The sequence below is a fragment of the Ranitomeya variabilis genome, chromosome 1 (assembly GCF_051348905.1).
Source record: "Ranitomeya variabilis isolate aRanVar5 chromosome 1, aRanVar5.hap1, whole genome shotgun sequence".
Lineage (NCBI taxonomy): Eukaryota > Metazoa > Chordata > Amphibia > Anura > Dendrobatidae > Ranitomeya > Ranitomeya variabilis.
Window position 1 is genome coordinate 723,106,607 of NC_135232.1, and position 20,882 is coordinate 723,127,488.

Genomic DNA, 20,882 nt, shown 5'->3' on the forward strand with positions numbered 1-20,882 from the left:
AGGGGGTCCAGACACAAAGCCAGGACTGAATCCTCCATATCACATGAGCTAATCTGGTTCTACAGCTCACATCCAAATCTGCACGCGCTGTACTGCTTCATCATGTCCTATACTCCATTCACATCCAAAGCTGCAATCCAAAATAAATACTGGAGTCCTCCTCTTCTGCAAATGGTCATTAATTATATTCAGCTATTATGGAGGACAACCAATGTAGCCACCGTTCAGCTCCCACCCAACGTGTGAAGGAAAAGGAGCCTCAAGTTCTATCAACCAGCAGAATTGTGAATGCAGCTCTGGAAGAGACACGTATCACAGGGGAACTGTACATGTACAAATGACATAGACCCTAACAATGTGGCTTAGAGTGCAAGGGTCTGCTGAGCGCACGTATTCTCAATAGGGAGAGAAGTAACCATCTGTTGGACTTATCCCGCTTAGTAAAGAATGATTGGGCATATTAAAAAAAACCATGCCTGATCCCTTATTGCCTCAAGACCGGCAAGTCAATAGCAAGTGTAATATGTGTATGGCCACCTAGAAAATGGTGGCTAGCAGGTCACAGCAGCCAGACCACCACTGGTCACTGCACAGAGCCCTCTGCTCACCAGCTGGCGGGTGATGGGGAGTGTGACCCCTACTGGCACTCACCAGTCTCTGCATGCTCTTAACATGGGTGGGGCTGATGGACAGCGCCTCTTCATACCATCTTTTGGCATCATCGATGTTTCCTCTCAGCTCGGACACCTGACCTCTCATGTAAAGCACATTGTGTGACATGGGGAAGAGGTTGGCGGCCTCCTGGATACAGGCAGTGGCTTCTGACGGTTTCCCTATCCCGATGTACACCTCCGCTGTGAAGACACAAGGAAAAATCTGCAGTCACATGACCTGCTAGCACCAAAACAAGTCAAATCACATCATGGAGTAGAGAATCTCTTACATACCAACGCCCTCATGTGACTGATGCTAATGCAACATGCATAATCCCTACTTTAAATATTAGAAACCATCAGTAAATAGTCCGCACACTGCCAGTAAAAAGCAAAGAACTGGGAATTTCATGGGTTCACTGTAATGGGGCAATATCTCAACTGGCACTTACCTAATGTGATTGCATTGCATCAGTTATCTATAGCAGCAAAACTATCAGTGTTTTCTAGGAAAGCATCAGCAAGCTGGAGACAGCTTCTAAAGAGAGACATACCATTACATTAAGGGATTGCTGTTTAAGCTAAATATCTCATCATTTCTTCACATACGATTTGCCATTTTCCTCCTCTTTGCAGAAACATCAGGGGGCAGCGATGATGATGGTGAGAGAGCATCATCCTCCATGAGTGATGTCAGCACGGCCGGACCCTGGCACCGATCACAGGGCAGAACACACAATGATGACACGTCTGCTACCACCGAATGGATGGTGCCTTTATATGGAAAGTGAGAGGCCGCAATAGACGCAATGGCAGGCAGCCTCCAGCACGCTGTCCTCAATTAACCCCCTGTGCCACAGCAGGATGCAATTCAGAGGAGGATCACCAAGCTGACTTCCTCCACAAAGAAGGTACAAAAAATCTACCCACAGCACAATCAATGGACTCAAGATATCCTACTAACTACTACTGATAACGTTCCAGAATCACAGGAAAAGAGATTATACAAAAATCAATCATTAATTCTGAAAGTTCATCTAATCATAACACAGCAGATATCATTGTCTTTATGCATGGCTCCATATGAACAAGAATATAACTACTAGAATACTACCCTCTATGTACAATAATATAACTTCTATAATACTGCTCCTATGTACAAGAATATAACTACTATAATACTGCTCCTATGTACAAGAATATAACTACTATAATACTGCTCCCTATCTACAAGAACATAACAACTATAATACTGCCCCTATGTACAAGAACATAACTACTATAATACTGCCCCCTATGTACAAGAATATAACTACTATAATACTACCCCTTGTGTGCAAGAATATAACTACTAATACTGCCCCCTATGTACAAGAATATAACTACTATAATACGGCCCCTATGTACAAGAATATAACTACTAATACTGCCCCCTATGTGCAGGAATATAACTTCTATAATACTGCTCCTATGTACAAGAATATAACTACTATAATACTGCCCCCTATGTACAAGAATATAACTACTATAATACTGTCCTATATACAAGAATATAACTACTACTAGATGGTAGCCCGATTCTAATGCATCGGGTATTCTAGAATATGTATGTAGTTTATTTATGAAGATTTTAGAATAATACATTGAATACACAGGATTCGGCTAACCGCGACCAATTAGCGAAGCATGGTTCAAATCCCGCGCCAATTCGCGGCCGGACTGCGCCTGTCGCTGATTGCTCGCGGCCGGCCACGTAGTATATAGCACAGCCACGTAGTATATAATGGACCACGTAGTAAATAGCACAGCCGCATAGTACATAGCACAGCCACGTAGTATATAGCACAGCCCACGGAGTATATAGCACAGCCCACGGAGTATATAGCACAGCCACATAGTATATAACACAGCCCACGGAGTATATAACAGCCCACATAGCATATAACACAGCCACGTAGTTTATAACAGCCCACGTAGCATATAACACAGCTCACATAGTATATAACAGCCCACGCACGCAGTATATAACACAGCCCACGTAGTGTACAACACAGCCCACGTAGTGTATAACAGCCCACGTAGTGTATAACAGCCCACGTAGTGTATAACAGCCCACGTAGTGTATAACAGCCCACGTAGTATATAGCACAGCCAACGTAATATACTGCACAGCCCACGTAGTATATAGCACAGCCCACTCAGTATATAACACAGCCCACGTAGTATTTAGCAATGTGGGGATCATATTCCTGTTAAAAAAAATAAATAATTAAAGTAAAAAAGTTATATACTCACCGTCCGTTGGCCCCAGATCCAGGCGAAGCGTTTACCGATGCTCCTTGCGTGCTCCGGTCCCAAGAGTGCATTGCGGTCTTGCGAGATGATGACGTAGCGGTCTCGCGAGACCGCTACGTCATCATCTCGCGAAATCGCAATGCATGGAGCGGTCACCGGAGCGTCGCGAGGAGCGGGAAATGCCTGTTCTGGATCCGAGGGGCCGACGGACGGTGAGTATATAACTATTTTTTATTTTTTATTATTATTTTTAACATTAGATCTTTTTAATATTTATGATGCATAGGCTGCATCAATAGTAAAAAGTTGGTCACACATGGTTAATAGCAGCGTTAACGGAGTGCGTTACACCGCGGCATAACACGGTCCGTTAACGCTGCCATTAACCCTGTGTGAACGCTGACTGGAGGGGAGTATGGAGCGGGCACTGACTACGGGGAGTAAGGAGCGGCCATTTTGCCATCGGACTGTGCCTGTCGCTGACTGGTCGTGGCTGTTTTGCCGCGACCAATCAGCGACTTGGGATTTCCGTGACAGACAGACAGAAGGACAGACAGAAAGACGGAAGTGACCCTTAGACAATTATATAGTAGATAATACTGCCCCTATATACTAGAATATAACAACTATAATACTGCTCCTATGTACAAGAATATAACTACTATAATACTGCTCCTATATACAAGAATATAACTGCTATAATACTGCTCCTATGTACAAGAATATAACTAGTATAATACTGCCCCTATGTACAAGAATATAACTACTATAATACTGCCCCCTATGTGCAAGAATATAACTACTATAATACTGCTCCTATATACAAGAATATAACTGCTATAATACTGCCCCTATGTACAAGAATATAACTGCTATAATACTGCTCCCTATGTACAAGAATATAACTACTATAATACTGCCCCCTATGTGCAAGAATATAACTACTATAATACTGCTCCTATATACAAGAATATAACTGCTATAATACTGGTCCTATGTACAACAATATAACTACTATAATACTGCCCCTATGTACAAGAATATAACTGCTATAATACTGCCCCTATGTACAAGAATATACCTGCTATAATACTGCTCCCTATGTACAAGAATATAACTACTATAATACTGCCCCTATATACAAGAATATAACTACAGTGGTGTTCAAAAGTCCTGCATAGGATAAATTGATTTTTCAAGTTTTAAACGTTTTCTGTCAAATATCTTCGATGCTAATATGACATATTATATATGGTTTTGTTCAGAATACAATTTTGCATTCTCTCCCTGTAATATTTTTAGCTTTTGAAGCAGTTTTGCCTGAAATTATTGCAACAATATGGGAATTGAAAGCACAACTAAATATTGTACAGCTTCAGATCCAAAATTAGCCAATCACAGATGTGGTTCTTGTGACCAATCATAACCTGGATATGGCAGCCAATCACATTGCATTACATTGCATCACATCTGCTGCTTTGTTTGTTTTATCTGTTGGTCTATCTAGTGAATCATACTGTAGAGTTTTATGATGGGAGCCTTCAGATTTTTGTCAGCGGAGGATCGTGGGCATTGAAATATTTAAAATGGAGGAAGGAGGAGTGGGTAAAAAGTGCTATTTAGTGATGAAAGCACTTTTTGCATTTTAGGAAATGATGGCAAGTGTTTTATGAGAAGGTTCCCACATGAAGAGTACAAGCCAGAGTGTTTGAGCTTCTCTGTGAAACATCCGATGAAAGTAATGGTCTGGGGCTGTATGGCAGCCAATGGTGTTGGAAGGCTTCATATTGTGGAGGGTATGGTTAATGCAAAAAAATACATAGACATCCTTAATAAGAAAATGCTGCCTTCTGCTCAACACCTGTTTTCAGGGGACTATATCTTCCAGGATGATAATGCTCCTTGTCACAGAGCTAAGACAGTAACGGAATGGAAAAAAAAAGAACAAGGTGGCTACTATTGACTGGCCAGCTCAGTCCCCAGACCTCAATCCAGTTGAAAATTTGTGGCACAAGGTATCACTAGAGATATCTAGAAAACAGTCAAAGACCAAGAGTGAGTTGATTGAGGCTCTGATACAGGCCTGGAACCACATCATCACTCGTGAACATCTGCAAAAGCTTGTTCACTCAATGCCACAGAGATGCAAGCTGGTGCTCAAGAGCAAAGGCTGGCCACTAAAGTATTAGAAGCTAAAGATGCACTCAAAAGGCCCTTTTCAGGACTCTGAATTAAATAAAAAATAATAAATCTTAAAAAGTAAAATTTAAGTCTGTGTGAACTTGCATTGGAAGTTAATGAACTTAGAAACCTGTTCACCATTCTACACACTGTACTGGTGTAGGTATGGTTATGCTGTAAAAAAAATTATCAAAAATGTGCATACCATAACAATTTATACACTTGGGACATTCAAAAATGAGTATGGCATACAATGAGGGATTACAAAAACATATATGTTCCACCAGTTTCACTGTAGAGATGCAGAAGTATGAAACATAGTTTTCTTCACGCCTATGCACCTATGCAGGACTTTTGAACACCATTGTACTATAATACTGCCCCTATATACAAGAATATTACTGCTATAATACTGCCCCTATATAGAATATGACTACTATAATACTGCCCCTATATACAAGAATATAACTGCTATAAAATACTGCCCCTATGTACAGGAATATAACTACTATAATACTGCTCCTATGTACAAGAATATAACTACTATAATACTGCTCCTATGTACAAGAATATAACTACTAATACTGCCCCCTATGTACAGGAATATAACTTCTATAATACTGCTCCTATGTATAAGAATATAACTACTGTAATACTGGTCCTATATACAAGAATATAACTACTATAATACTGCCCCTATATACAAGAATATAACTACTATAATACTGCTCCTATGTACAAGAATATAACTACTATAATACTGCTACTATGTACAAGAATATAACTACTATAATACTGCCCCCTATGTACAAGAATATAACTGTTATAATACTGCCCCTATATAGAATATGACTACTATAATACTGCCCCTATATACAAGAATATAACTGATAAAATACTGCCCCTATATACAAGAATATAACGGCTATAAAATACTGCCCCTATGTACAGGAATATAACTACTATAATACTGCTCCTATGTACAAGAATATAACTACTATAATACTGCTCCTATGTACAAGAATATAACTACTAATACTGCCCCCTATGTACAGGAATATAACTTCTATAATACTGCTCCTATGTATAAGAATATAACTACTGTAATACTGGTCCTATATACAAGAATATAACTACTATAATACTGCCCCTATATACAAGAATATAACTACTATAATACTGCTCCTGTGTACAAGAATATAACTACTATAATACTGCTACTATGTACAAGAATATAACTACTATAATACTGCCCCCTATGTACAAGAATATAACTGTTATAATACTGCCCCTATATAGAATATGACTACTATAATACTGCCCCTATATACAAGAATATAACTGATAAAATACTGCCCCTATATACAAGAATATAACTGCTATAATACTGCCCCTATGTACAAGAATATAACTACTATAATACTGCTCCTATGTACAAGAATATAACTACTATAATACTGCCCCTATGTACAAGATTATAACTACTAATACTGCCCCCTATGTACAGGAATATAACTTCTATAATACTGCTCATATATAAGAATATAACTACTGTAATACTGGTCCTATATACAAGAATATAACTACTATAATACAGCCCCTATATACAAGAATATAACTACTATAATACTGCCCCTATGTACAAGAATATAACTACTATAATACTGCTCCTATGTACAAGAATATAAAAACTATAATACTGCCCCCTATGTACAAGAATATAACTACTATAATACTGCCCCTATGTACAAGAATATAACTACTATAATACTGCTCCCTATGTACAAGAATATAACTACTATAATTCTGCTCCTATGTACAAGAATATAACTACTATAATACTGCTCCTATGTATATTTTGGTGATTATATCTGAGGGCAGCTTATGCAGTGGGTGCACTTTATTATCTGCAGTGTTGTGCGGTATTTCTGCTGCTCAGCGGCCTGTACAAGGTAACTGATGATAATATCGGGACGTTGTTTCTGGCGAGTTCAGTACATGATGGGACATAGTAGAATGATATAAATGCTGTTCCCATATAATGTGATAACTTCACTATGACATCAATGATCGTTATTGGCAAAGTCTTCATGGTGTGAGAATGTAATGGTGTCGCCCTCCTTGCCTCTGAACACCGAACCACGCACATTCCTGTACAGTCGTTCAGATAAGCAGCGGCTGGTGCACAGGGCAGGGACTGGCAGAACAGAGCAAATATTGTATATCAATGAAGAGGGTGAAAGTCCCTGACAGCGCCACCACGGGTGTGGGGGGGGGGGGGGGGGAGAGCACAGAATGTAAAGGTCGCAGCTTACAATGCAGCTTTCAGAGTGCAGAATGGCACGATCAACATGTTGCACCGCAGTGCATGATCCAGGGGGCATCTGACAGGATCTGGGGGGAAAAACATCACAAAAGCATGGCAGGGGAGCTGGGGAGAATGTCACAGGAGCCAGGGGGAAAGTCGCAGTAGCCAAGGGTCAGAATTTGGGGGATGGGACACGTTGTGGGAGGCAGGGAACATATCACAGGCAAGGGTGGCATACTGCAGTATTACATGACTGGAAAAGCTGGGTCTGCTCAGGCTTTCACCATTACTCGTCCAGCTCTGCTGCATATGAAAGCCATTAGTGGAAGCGCCGAATCAGCCGACGCCCAAGAATGTGCGATTTCTTCTGTCTGTGCAACCATGAAATATTTTCACACCTCCACCTCCTCCAGATTCCCCAGCAACGAGCCGAAATGTCAAATGACTGGAAAGAGTGGAGGCTGGAGGGTCCGATGTGCCTCCAACTACGCGTTTAATACGCCATCATTTAGCAACTCCCTAACATTGCGTTCTTCCTGCTCACTGCGGGGGGGGATTCAGGGTGCAGACAGGACCCCAATCTGAGTTCCTGGTGCTGTCCTGCTGCACTTTTCAATTACTCGGTGGAGTTACAATTAAAGCGATTGTTGGATACTGTCAGGAAAATTGCTGAAAAGTGAACAGTAAATTGTGAGGGAATTGCAGTGTTGGCAATAAAGGTATTCATGGAAAGGCTGCTGTGAATACACAACCTCTATGGGGGGTTTGGTGCCCACACGGATTGGCACCCTGTAATGGCTCCTGTGATCGGTCTATGCCCCGGCAGCATTTTGAGCTTTGTCTTCTGAGCGCAGTTATCTGGTAATGTTATCGGGCCCCGGGGTCACCTGATGAATAATACACGGCAGCTAACGCCTGGTGCGCGGGGTGTAAGGTGAGCCGCTCACTCGCTGATCGCAATTTGTCATCAATCTCCTGATGACTTACAATCAGGCGCCTGCCTCTTTAATAACCACCATGGCCAAACCTCGCCACGTCTGCCGTGATTGCTGCTCTGCCGTCACACACGGATCCGAGAGCGATCACATCGCAAATCTGTGCCACCAAAATGTATCCGGCTTGTATATCGGAAAAGTGTAAAAATGCTTGTAAGATGACGCACCCTGAGCGCCGGTGACGCTCTCTGCAGTAGGTGGGCACCGTACTCACCCCTCTGTCTAAGAGACCGTGCCGGGGTCTGTCCCGCTCACATGGCTGAGGATTTGTCACAGTTGTATTCAGTCTAGACAATCCCATCTGATAAACTACCAAGACAGGGTAGACAATTGAGCCACTGCTCCTGAAAGGTTCTACCGATGACCTTTCCATTCACAGGAAGCAAGCAGAGATTTTAAAAATAGCGAGAAACTGAAATGCAAAGTACAGTACATTGCAAAGTTGCAGAACATCTGATGAAGTTTAAGGCAATAAATCAGAGAGATCATTGGGATCAGCGGCGCTCTATTGCTGTGCACATCCCTTTAATAAGCAGCGCCCCCTAGTGTCTGACGACGGACTGCGGCTCGGACTGCAGGCGCACTGTGCCATTATCATTCTAGCTGAGGCCTCTTGATATCTTAGAGCATCTTCCACTCACAAACCTGGAAATGGCACTCGCTATCAATCACCCGAAGGGATACACGCTACACTGGCTGTGCCGCTATGAATAGGCGCCAACGTAAATACTATAATCAGAAGCGGCAACAAGCTGGAATTAACCACCCACCTTCAAGCAATTTTTAGCTTTCTTTCCCCCCAAAAAAAGTCAACAGGACCTGCAGCTCTGAAGACAGCGACCTGGATATATTTAAAGGGCTGGTTCACTTCTGGCCATCACATGGCAGGGTGACTGAGCACTGCTCAGCAAGATTTGGGCATCCAGGCGGCGCAGCTTCACATGGAGCTGCTGTAATTCCATCGTCCCTGTGTGAAACCATGATGAGGACGATGAAAGGGCAAAAGGTTGTTGTGCGCTAAAGAGTCGGGGGGTGAAATTTCAGCTGGCCCGGGGAAGTCTCCTATCACTGTTTCCGAACAGATCTCTGTCACTGTAACAAGGTCAGACTGACAGAAGCCATGGGGAGGATTCGTACTGACGAACGCGAAAAGAGCTGATCTTAAAGGGCCGGCGTCCAGCGAACAACGTACAATCATCGAGTTGTGCAACTCTTCTAATAAACTCGATATCATTCACAAGCTGAGGTGTTGTTACAATGTATCAGTCTAGACACAGATTGTCATTTCTTATCAGTTTAATTTCTACCATTTACCACCTATCCCTCCCTATAATGCTCTTCCGGTCGTATCCAAGATGAGAGTGATAAATGGACGTTACCTGCATGAAGCCAGATCTGCGCCAGGGTCATCCATGGGTGCAGCGGGCCTTGCTTCGGGGCGCTGCTTTGCAATGAAGAGGCCACTTCAGAAAGGGCCTGCTCTACGCGTGATGCTGCGATGGACGTGGCGTGCACAGAACCTACAGAGGTAAAAAGAGATGTCGGAGAGAAGCGGAGCCATATGCAGATAGACGCCACTTATCCATTGCGTGCAGTGACCCGGTCCGTGCTGGACACACACACACAGGCGTGAAGCCCTTGATCGTGCCAGATCAGCCATTATCTTACCTGGAGAAGGGAGAGAAGCTTAGTGCTCACCCCATCATCTTCCTCTTACACCCACATCACTGACCACACATAGCTGCCATTATCCAAGCTGATCAGCGCACAGGCAGGAAATGTCATGGACTCTGTACTAAATGGACTATCCCTACAATTTATATAAACGGTAAGTGCTGCACCCCACTTAAACTTTAGCAGTGGAAGACCCTCCATGGATATTGCACCTTGGGGTCCCGCTTCAATCTGCAGCGCCTCCCGCTGTTGGTCTGGATTGCTCTAGAAAATGATCCAGCGTGAGAAAGAACGCAGGGAAGATGACTTCTGACTCATTGGGACAATGTATATGAGATCATGTTCTGCAGCAATCTGGCAGCCGTGCATGGGAAGGAGGGGGATGCTGTGCAGGAGAGCCCAGATTTATGGGAACGGCGGCTGCCGAGGAGCTGGAGACTTCCCTGAAGAATGTGGTACCACGAGCCTCACACCTCATACTTGCATACCACTCCCTGTACTGACCTCAGAGCCCCAAGGTTGTGTTTTCAGCTGAGCATCTGATCCAGACTTGGGTCCGTTACCTTTTAACCCTCTCAAGACCATAGGGTTTTTGCAATTTGCAGATTCTAAATTGCAGAAACTCTACAGATAGATTGTGCTGCAGGCTCCGGAAGAATGCCAAGCTCAGAGTGGCACAGCGACAACCGAGGTCTGTAATGGCACCTTCTGCCCAGTCAGAGCCCCACGTCTGGACAGAGTCCCGGAGGTGCCAGACGGAACATCTCCAGGACTAATCAATGAATCGGAGACATTGATAATGAGGTGTAATGGGAGCTCCAGTGTCGGTGCAGATGCAGCAGACTCGCGAGCAGCACAGGTGCACAAGGTGCATGCGGTGGTGTGCAGGCAGACACGCAGGTAATGCAGCTTCTGTGGCATGCGGCGTGCTGCAAACCGACAGCCTTTTATATCTACGAATCAATCAGATTCCTTATCTGTATTAAAAAGACAGTAGACACCCAAAGATGGAGAAATTAGAGGGCGCAGCAACTACAATTCATCATTGCATCTAAAAATAAATATAAAACAACTTTGCAAATAGTCACAATTAAAAGTCTTACTTTTCTGTGTATACAGCTCCGTTGCAGAGTGATGGGGTCAAACTACAAACAAACCCTGTGTCGTCTAGTCTGGCTGAAGATCAGGGTGTCATTCCTGATGGGGTTACATTGTGATTGTTGCAAAAATTAAATGATGTTGGAATTTTTGGGCCACGTGGACTTTAATTTACGCAACTTGTCTGTGCCTCAGTAACCGAATAACAGCGCAGAGAAGCCGCACAAAGTTTTTTAGTCACGTGACCAGTAATTCTGGCTTACTACACTCCATCTTCTACTCTCTGCAGGAGTGTAGCAGCACATGACAGCAGGATCTGGGGGTGTTTATGCAGTCTGTAACACATAAGTCTGCATCGGAGCTGTAAGCAGAAAACGGCAGTAGACTATTTTATCCATAAAAGATTAACTGTAGCAAATTAAAGAATTGATTGCATTAGTGTACACACCCTTTAAGCTCATGTAACTTGATTGGGGGTGGAACACTATTTACAGCAAAAAAAAATGCTGCAAAAGTGATGGGGAGGAACGAGATGCAGCTTCAATCACATTAGGAAAAATAAATTGTGCAACCATGATTCTCGGCTCATACACAGAGGACATTCACTGTCTCAGCATCAAGTTCAGAAGTTGCATCGCGGACTGTCACGTAACGTGTGTAGGAACATACGTGTCATCACGTTATAAGCTGCATATATGTAAACAGGCCTAGCAGGTCCGAATAAAAATGCTGCAACGCAAGAGCGCCGTTATTATTAAGTAAAGAGCCCTCCTAAAATAACCGTACACTGAAGCTTTTGTAAATGAATACTGTCTCTTTAATAATTAAAGGGCCAGTCCAACAGTATTTAGGCCTCTTAACAACTCGCTCAGCTTACAGCTGTCACCTGCCAGTGGTGAGTTGTGGAGGCAGACATAACAAAATAAAAAAAGACTGGCGCCCCTGTCTGGCAAAGAAGGGTACGGCAGGCAGTATTTACTTGACACGTCACGTGACTGCTAAAAAGGACAGGCCGGTTGCAAAGCGAGACACTAAGCCAGCATTACTTACAAACAGAAAACATGGAGTCAAAACCATGAGAGTGGGGGATGTCTGGAGAGCGCCCTTCAAACACTGGGTACAAATCACAAATTAAAAGAGAATGCACAAGCATCACTGCAAACAAAATCAGCCCCCAACTTCCCCCAAACAAAAACTATATTTTCTGAGGTAATCTGCAAAAAGAATGTCTGAGGCACAAAGCTAGCGAGCCAATTCGATACCTAAGGTCAGACTCCTGAACAAAAAATTGTCCTGTCCCTTTAAGAAAAAAATTGCTAAAGCTGAGCAGGTTGACGCTTGATATTTTACCATTACCTTAATGTCTGTCCTTCTATGACAAACTAAGATTACAGAAGCCAAATCCGTTTTTCATTATTTGTTTTCTAAGCAGAGAAATGACATTGTGAAGTTAAAGGCCCAAAGCCTGAGGCTGCACTACTACCAAGTACTGAGGACGACAGCAACAGCATTCAGCAGTGTGCACAAATACTAATACAGGTGCTTCTCACTAAATTAGATTATCATCAAAAAGTTAATTTATTTCAGTTCTTCAATACAAAAAGTGAAACTCATATTATATAGAGTCATTACAAGCAGAGTGATCTATTTCACGTGTTCATTTCTGTTAATGTTGATGATTACGGCTTAGGCTGCTTTCACACTAGCGTCGGTACGGGGCCGTCACGCTGCGTCGGCCCGACGTACCGACGCATACTGTGCAAAAAATGCCCGACGTGGGCAGTGGAAGTAGTCTTAGAACGCTTCCGCTGCCCCATTGCAAGGTCTTGACGCACAAAAAAAGTTACATGTAACGTTTTTTTGTGGCGGCGGTGCGCCAAAACACGACGCAACCGTTGCACAACGGTTGCGACGTGTGGCACTGCGTCGCTAATAAAAGTCTATGGAGACAAAACGCATCCTGCAGGCAACTTTGCAGGATGCGTTTTTTATCCCCAACGGCGCATTGCGACGAAAGCCCAAAAGTCATTATCTCAGTAAATTAGAATACTTTATAACACCAACTTGAAAAATGATTTTAACCCCTTCATGACCCAGCCTATTTTGGCCTTAATGACCTTGCCATTTTTTGCAATTCTGACCAGTGTCCCTTTATGAGGTAATAACTCAGGAACGCTTCAACGGATCCTTGCGGTTCTGAGATTGTTTTTTCGTGACATATTGGGCTTCATGTTAGTGGTAAATTTAGGTCGATAATTTCTGAGTTTATTTGTGAAAAAAACGGAAATTTGGTGAAAATTTTGAAAATTTTGCAATTTTCACATTTTGAATTTTTATTCTGTTAAACCAGAGAGTTATGTGACACAAAATAGTTAATAAATAACATTTCCCACATGTCTACTTTACATCAGCACAATTTTGGAAACAAATTTTTTTTTTGCTAGGAAGTTATAAGGGTTAAAATTTGACCAGTGATTTCTCATTTTTACAACAAAATTTACAAAACCATTTTTTTTAGGGACCACCTCACATTTGAAGTCAGTTTGAGGGGTCTATATGGCTGAAAATACCCAAAAGTGACACCATTCTAAAAACTGCACCCCTCAAGGTGCTCAAAACCACATTCAAGAAGTTTATTAACCCTTCAGGTGTTTCGGAGCAGCAGAAGCAACAAATAGGGGAAAAATTAACATTTAACTTTTTAGTCACAAAAATGATCTTTTCGCAACAATTTTTTTATTTTCCCAAGGGTAAAAGGAGAAACTGGACCACGGATGTTGTTGTCCAATTTGTCCTGAGTACGCTGATACCTCATATGTGGGGGTAAACACTGTTTGGGCGCACGTCAGGGATCGGAAGGGAAGTAGTGACATTTGAAATGCAGACTTTGATGGAATGGTCTGCGGGCGTCACGTTGCATTTGCAGAGCCCCTGATGTGCCTAAACAGTAGAAACACCCCACAAGTGACCCCATTTTGGAAACTAGACCCCAAAAGGATCTTATCTAGATGTGTGGTGAGCACTTTCAACCCCCAAGTGTTTCACATAAGTTTATAACGTAGAGCCGTGAAAATAAAAAATAATTGTTCTTTCCTCAAAATTATGTTTTAGCAAGTAATTTTTTTTTTTGCAAGGGTAACAGGAGAAATTGGACCCCAATAGTTGTTGCCCAGTTTGTCCTGAGTACGCTGGTATCCCATATGTGGGGGTAAACCACTGTTTGGGCGCACGTCGGGGCTTGGAAGGGAGGGCGCACCATTTGACTTTTTGAACGCAAGATTGGCTGGAATCAATGGTGGCGCCATGTTGCATTTGGAGACCCCTGATGTGCCTAAACAGTGGAAACCCCTCAATTCTAACTTCAACACTAACCCCAACACACCCCTAACCCTAATCCCAACTGTAGCCATAACCCTAGCCACAATAGCCATAATCACAACCCTAACCCCAACACACCCCTAACCACAACCCTAACCCCAACACACCCGTAACCCTAAATCCAACCCTAATCCTAACCCTAATCCCAACCCTACCCACAACTGTAACCCCAACACAACCCTAACCCTATCCTTAACCCTAACCACAAGCCTAATCTTAACCCTATTTCCAACCCTAGCCCTAATTCCAACCCTAAGGGTACCGTCTCACATAACGATTTACCAAAGATCACGACCAGCGATACGACCTGGCCGTGATCGTTGGAAAGTCATTGTGTGGTCGCTGGGGAGCTGTCACACAGACCGCTCTCCAGCGACCAACGATGCCAAGGTCCCAGGTAACCAGGGTAAACATCGGGTTACTAAGCACAGGGCCGCGCTTAGTAACCCGATGTTTACCGTGGTTACCAGCGTAAAAGTAAAAAAAAAAAAACGTACATACTCACATTTCGGTGTCCTTCAGGTCCCTTGCCGTCTGCTTCCCGCTCTGACTGAGTGCCGCCATACAGTGAGAGCAGAGCGCAGTGGTGACGTCACTGCTGTGCTGTGCTCTCACTTTCCGGCCGGCAGACAGTCAGAGCGGGAAGCAGACGGCAAGGGACCTGAAGGACACCGAAATGTGAGTATGTACGTTTTTTTTTTTTTTTTTACTTTTACGCTGGTAACCACGGTAAACATCAGGTTACTAAGCGCGGCCCTGCGCTTAGTAACCCGATGTTTACCCTGGTTACAAGTGAACGCATCGCTGGATCGCTGTCACACACACCGATCCAGCGATGACAGCGGGAGATCCAGCGACGAAAGAAAGTTCCAAACGATCTGCTACGACGTACGATTCTCAGCAGGGTCCCTGATCGCTGCTGCGTGTCAGACACAACGTCATGGATCGTACCGTCGTAGCGACCAAAGTGCCACTGTGAGACGGTACCCTAACTCTAATTCCAACCCTAACCCTAAGGCTATGTGCCCACTTTGCGGATTCGTGTGAGATTTTTCCGCACCATTTTTGAAAAATCCGCAGGTAAAAGGCACTGCGTTTTACCTACGGATTTACAGCGGATTTCCAGTGTTTTTTTGTGCGGATTTCACCTGCGGATTCCTATTGAGGAACAGGTGTAAAACGCTGCGGAATCCGCACAAAGAATTGACATGCTGCGGAAAATACAACGCAGCGTTTCTGCATGGAATTTTCCGCACCATGGGCACAGCGGATTTGGTTTTCCTTAGGTGTACATGGTACTGTAAACCTGATGGAAAACTGCTTCGAATTCGCAGCGGCCAATCCGCTGCGGATCCGCGGCCAATCCGCTGCGAATCCGCGGCCAATCCGCTGCGTATCCGCTGCGTATCCGCTGCGTATCCGCTGCGTATCCGTGGCCGATCCGCTGCGTATCCGCTGCGTATCCGCTGCGTATCCGCTGCGGATCCGCTGCCGATCCGCTGCGGATCCGCGGCCGATCCGCTGCGTATCCGCGGCCGATCCGCTGCCGATCCGCTGCGTATCCGCGGCCGATCCGCTGCGGATCCGCTGCCGATCCGCTGCCGATCCGCGGCCGATCCGCTGCGTATCCGCTGCCGATCCGCTGCGGATCCGCGGCCGATCCGCTGCGTATCCGCGGCCGATCCGCTGCGTATCCGCTGCGTATCCGCTGCCGATCCGCTCTGTGTGCACATGCCATAACCCTACCCCTAACCCTACCCGTAACCCTAACCCTACCCCTAGTTCTAACCCTAGTTCTAACCCTAACCCTAGTGGAAAAAGAAAAAAAAAAATTCTTTATTTTATTATTGTCCCTATGGGGGTGATAAAGGGGGGGGTTATTTATTATTTTTTTTATTTTGATCGCTGTGATAGAACCTACCACAGCGATCAAAATGTACCTGTAAGGAATCTGCCGACTGGCAGATTCGGCGGGCGCACTGAGCATGCGCCGGCCATTTTCCAAGATGGCGGCGCCCAGCGAGGAGACGGCCGGACACCGGGAGGATCGGTAAGTATGAAGGGGTGGTGGGGGGGGGTGTCGGAGCACAGGGGGGGTGATCGGACCACAGGGGGGCTTTATTCACACAAGGAGGGAGCGGACAGGAGGACGGGGGAGCCGGCAGGCGGACGGAGGGGACCGGAGGACTGGGGGGGCGATCGGTGGGGTGGGGGGGGTCCACTTAAGTATTTCCAGCCATGGCCGATGATATTGCAGCATCGGCCATGGCTGGATTGTAATATTTCACCAGTTTTTTAGGTGAAATATTACAAATCGCTCTGATTGGCAGTTTCACTTTCAACAGCCAATCAGAGCGATCGTAGCCACGGGGGGGTGAAGCCACCCCCCCTGGGCTGAAGTATCACTCCCCCTCTCCCTGCAGATCGGGTAAAATAGGAGTTAACCCCTTCACCCGATCTGCAGGGACGCGATCATTCCATGACGCATACGCTGCGTCATAGGTCGGGAAGGCACAGACTTTCATGACGCAGCGTATGCGTCAAAGGTCGGGAAGGGGTTAAAATCCGAAATGTTGGCCTACTGAAATGTATGTTCAGTAAATGCACTCAATACTTGGTCGGGGCTCCATTTGCATCAATTACTGCATCAATGCGGCGTGGCATGGAGGCGATCAGCCTGTGGCACTGCTGAGGTGTTATGGAAGCCCAGGTTGCTTTGATAGCAGCCTTCAGCTCGTCTGCATTGTTGGGTCTGGTGTCTCTCAACTTCCTCTTGACAATACCCCATAGATTCTCTATGGGGTTAAGGTCAGGAGAGTTTGCTGCCAATCAAGCACAGCGATACTGTAGTTTTTAAACCAGGTATTGGTACTTTTGGCAGTGTGGACAGGTGCCAAGTCCTGCTGGAGAATGACATTTCCATCTGCAAAAATCTTGTCGGCAGAGGGAAGCATGAAGTGCTCTAAAATGTCCTGGTAGACGGCTGCTCTGACTTTGGTCTTGATAAAACACAGTGGACCTACACCAGCAGATGACATGGCTCCCCAAACCATCACTGATTGTGGAAACTTCACACTAGACCTCAAGCAGCTTGGATTGTGGCCTCTCCACTCTTCCTCCAGGCTCTGGGACCTTGATTTCCAAATGAAACGCAAAATTTACTTTCATCTGAAAACAACACATTGGACCACTGAACAGTCCAGCTCTTTTTCTCCTTGGCCCAAGTAAGACGCTTCTGGCGTTGTCTATTGGTCATGAGTGGCTTGACACAAGGAATGTGACACTCGTAGCCCATGTCCTGGATACGTCCGTGTGTGGAGGCTCTTGAAGCAATGACTCCAGCAGCGATCCACTCTTTGTCAATCTCCTCCAAATTTTTGAATGGCCTTTTCTTAATTCTTTCAAGGCTGCAGTTGTCCCGGTTGCTTTTGCACCTTTTTCTACCACCCTTTTTCCTTCCACTCAACTTTCCATTAATATGCTTGGATACAGCTCTCTGTGAATAGCCAGCTTCTTTAGCAATGACCTTTTGTGGCCTACCCCCCTTGTGGAGTGTGTCAATTACAGCCTTCTGGACATCTGTCAAGTCAGCAGTCTTCCCCATGATTGTGGAGCTACTGACACAGACTAAAGGACCTTTTTAAACACTTAGGAAGCCTTTGCAGGTGTTTTTTGTTAATTATTCTAATTTACTGAGATAATGACTTTTGTGTTTTCATTGGCTAAGCCATAATCATCAACATTAACAGAAATAAACACGTGAAATAGATCACTCTGTTTGTAATGACTCTATAGAATATATCAGTTTCACTTTTTCTATTGAAGAACTGAAATAAATTAACTTTTTGATGGTATTCTAATTTGTGAGAAGCACTTGTATATGGTAGGGAGAATGAACATGGTGACGAGGAGGGCAATCATCCCCATAATGCACCTGGCAGGAAGCCAAACCTTTCAGTAGGGAAGCCTCTGGCTTGGGGCCTGTAACTTCACACAATCATATCTACACTTAGAAAAACAATCTCTAAAAACAGTTTTCTCATTTTTAATGGTGGCTAAGAAATTAACCATCTCAGATTTTTGAGTCCAGTTTGCAGATTAACAGAAAATAAAGGGACAAAAGGGAACAACAGTTCAGAGCAGGAAGGAAACCAGTTTACAGTGAGGAGGTTCGGGCCCTGAGGTGGGCTCAGCGCTGGCAGGGGACCTGGTTATAGGGTCGGTTTTGGAAGGTGGATGAGGTAGATGAGAGGAGACAAACAGATGGAGAGGAGATTCTGGTCTCGAAAGGGAAGAGGAGTCAGATGCTAAAAGACAAAGCAAGAGAGAAGGATGAAGGACACAGACAGGAGTCCGGCAGAGAGGAGCTGGAGGCCCATGCAGAGGGGCTGGAGCCCGACCAATAATGCACCTCTACCTGGTCAAAGGATGGCGGCCGAAAGGGCAACTTACTGCCATAAAAGCATGCAAATCATTGGTCACGTGTCACAGAAAAGGTCACATGATCTCTCTTGGCCTATCGTACCAGAGGGGAGCATTAGTGATCACTGTATTAAAAGTTCTGCAACTTTCTCATAAACTTATGCTCTCTCACTTTCAAAAATCTGTGCTTACTGTCAGTGAATTGGAGAATTCAATGATTACATTTAAAACATAAAACCCCATCCTGATCCAGACCCACTTAAGCCAGGGAGTTTGCGTGATATGATTGGGGGCTAATACTTACTATGAAAACCCAAATCGTGCATGTGTGCTGACACTCAATTCATTAATATTTGAAAGGCGCGCAAGGGCGCGTTGTCCCTCCTTGTGTGTGCAATCGTGAGGTTCCCACAAGTGATCGTACTCATGGTATTGAGTGTGACTGGTTGTACTGACATCGTACGCTGCGTGCAAACAAATTTACTGACATCTGGTGATGACGTCCTGGTTGCAGCTCGGGCCCTGACAGATGGCCTCATATTAATGCTCAGGAGCAAAAGAGACCACGTGACTCACAGAGGACGCGGAGGTGATCAGGGAGGGGATGGAGAGAAATCTGGAGGATGATATGAAAAGATGAGAACATGGTGGAAGGTGTTGAGGGAGTGGTAACAAAGGAACGAGGGAGGTTACACGTAATATATTAGACTAAGCCAAGATAAGGAGTCGATATCCGTAAATAACACCTAACTATCGAAAAAGAAAAATTCAGCAACTTCCAATTCACACGGTTCCATTTTTATCACAAAAATTTCAAGAGGTTTGCTTGCGGTCACTGAATGGAAACATTCTTACTCCCAGACAGTGGCTGACAACCCATGTAAATCTACTCACAGCTGAGTGTTTGTTACAACTGTGATCCAGTAAATGCAATCATTTACCTGCACAGATACAATGTAACTGTGAACAGAACCCCATGAGGATGGATTTCAGCCTCTGAATAGAAACATTCAGTAAAAGCAGACAGAGATCTTGAATATGACAGAGCGCTGAAAATGATTATTAGAAAGTTGCAGAACTTTTTCTTATACAGAAACTGATGTAAAATACTAAAAGCTCGGTAACAATGAGATCCACTATGAAATTCGACCACAGCATCACGGAGTATTCAAGAAAAGTGTGAGAGGAGGAAAGACAAGTATGACGCGAAGGTGGGGGCGAAGAGTATACAGGCAGTCAACAATAGGAAAGGGTTAATTGATTTCCCGAAATGTGAAACACTGACATAATTATTCCCCAAAGTGTAAAGTAATGAGGCTGTGCAGAGTATTTCACCCACGGAGAATGTGCTGTAGATATGGACTTCCTTATTAGAGTTGAGCGAATTTGATCGGGTCCCTGCTTATTCGGCAAGCTATAGCGCTTATCGAATAAGCTGCAAAGGGAACCCGGATACATGGAGCGTGCCGGCTGATCAGCTGTCAACAAACAGGCTCTCCATGCATGTGCGGTGACAGTGACACAGCCACGGTACATGCAGCTACGGCGCCGGACAGCTGATCAGCAGGAGCGATCCAGGTTCCCTCTGCAGCTTATTCAGCAAGCGCTATAGCTTGCCGAATAAGCAGAGACCCGATCAAATTTGCTCAACTCTCATCCTTGTGCCGAGCTGCCCCCTCAGAGCAGAGCATATATGAGGCACAGGACTGGAGGGGACAGGGGTCCTTCTCACCTGTCTCCGGGTCACTGAAGTCCGGCAGGGTGATCGTGTTCAGCTGCCTCCGGTCGGTGATGGCTCTGTCCAGTAAACTGCTGCCGCGTCCGGAGTCACTGCCAGAAGCAACAAGGGTTTATAATACTAGGGTGTGTAGGGGCCCA

The 20,882-nt window shown here is 44.6% G+C and overlaps 2 protein-coding genes across 4 annotated transcripts in view; one reads left to right on the forward strand and one right to left on the reverse strand.

Moving 5' to 3' along the window:
• Nucleotides 1-20,882, forward strand: part of LOC143798623 (protein kinase C theta type-like) — a 1,028,586-nt gene that overhangs the window by 648,081 nt on the left and 359,623 nt on the right. The gene's annotated exons all lie outside the window — the stretch shown is intronic.
• Nucleotides 1-20,882, reverse strand: part of TTC7B (tetratricopeptide repeat domain 7B) — a 152,798-nt gene that overhangs the window by 3,054 nt on the left and 128,862 nt on the right. The window contains exons 17-21 of one of the 3 annotated variants that reach the window (XM_077267678.1): nucleotides 20,737-20,834; nucleotides 18,743-18,889; nucleotides 12,255-12,308; nucleotides 9,812-9,952; nucleotides 652-854 (exon numbers count right to left, since the gene is read on the reverse strand). In XM_077267678.1, the coding sequence (XP_077123793.1) occupies nucleotides 652-854; nucleotides 9,812-9,952; nucleotides 12,255-12,308; nucleotides 18,743-18,889; nucleotides 20,737-20,834 (643 nt within the window). Of the gene's footprint in view, nucleotides 1-651; nucleotides 855-9,811; nucleotides 9,953-12,254; nucleotides 12,318-18,742; nucleotides 18,890-20,736; nucleotides 20,835-20,882 lie in introns of all 3 variants that reach the window. The other 2 variants (XM_077267673.1, XM_077267669.1) reach the window with 2 other exon arrangements.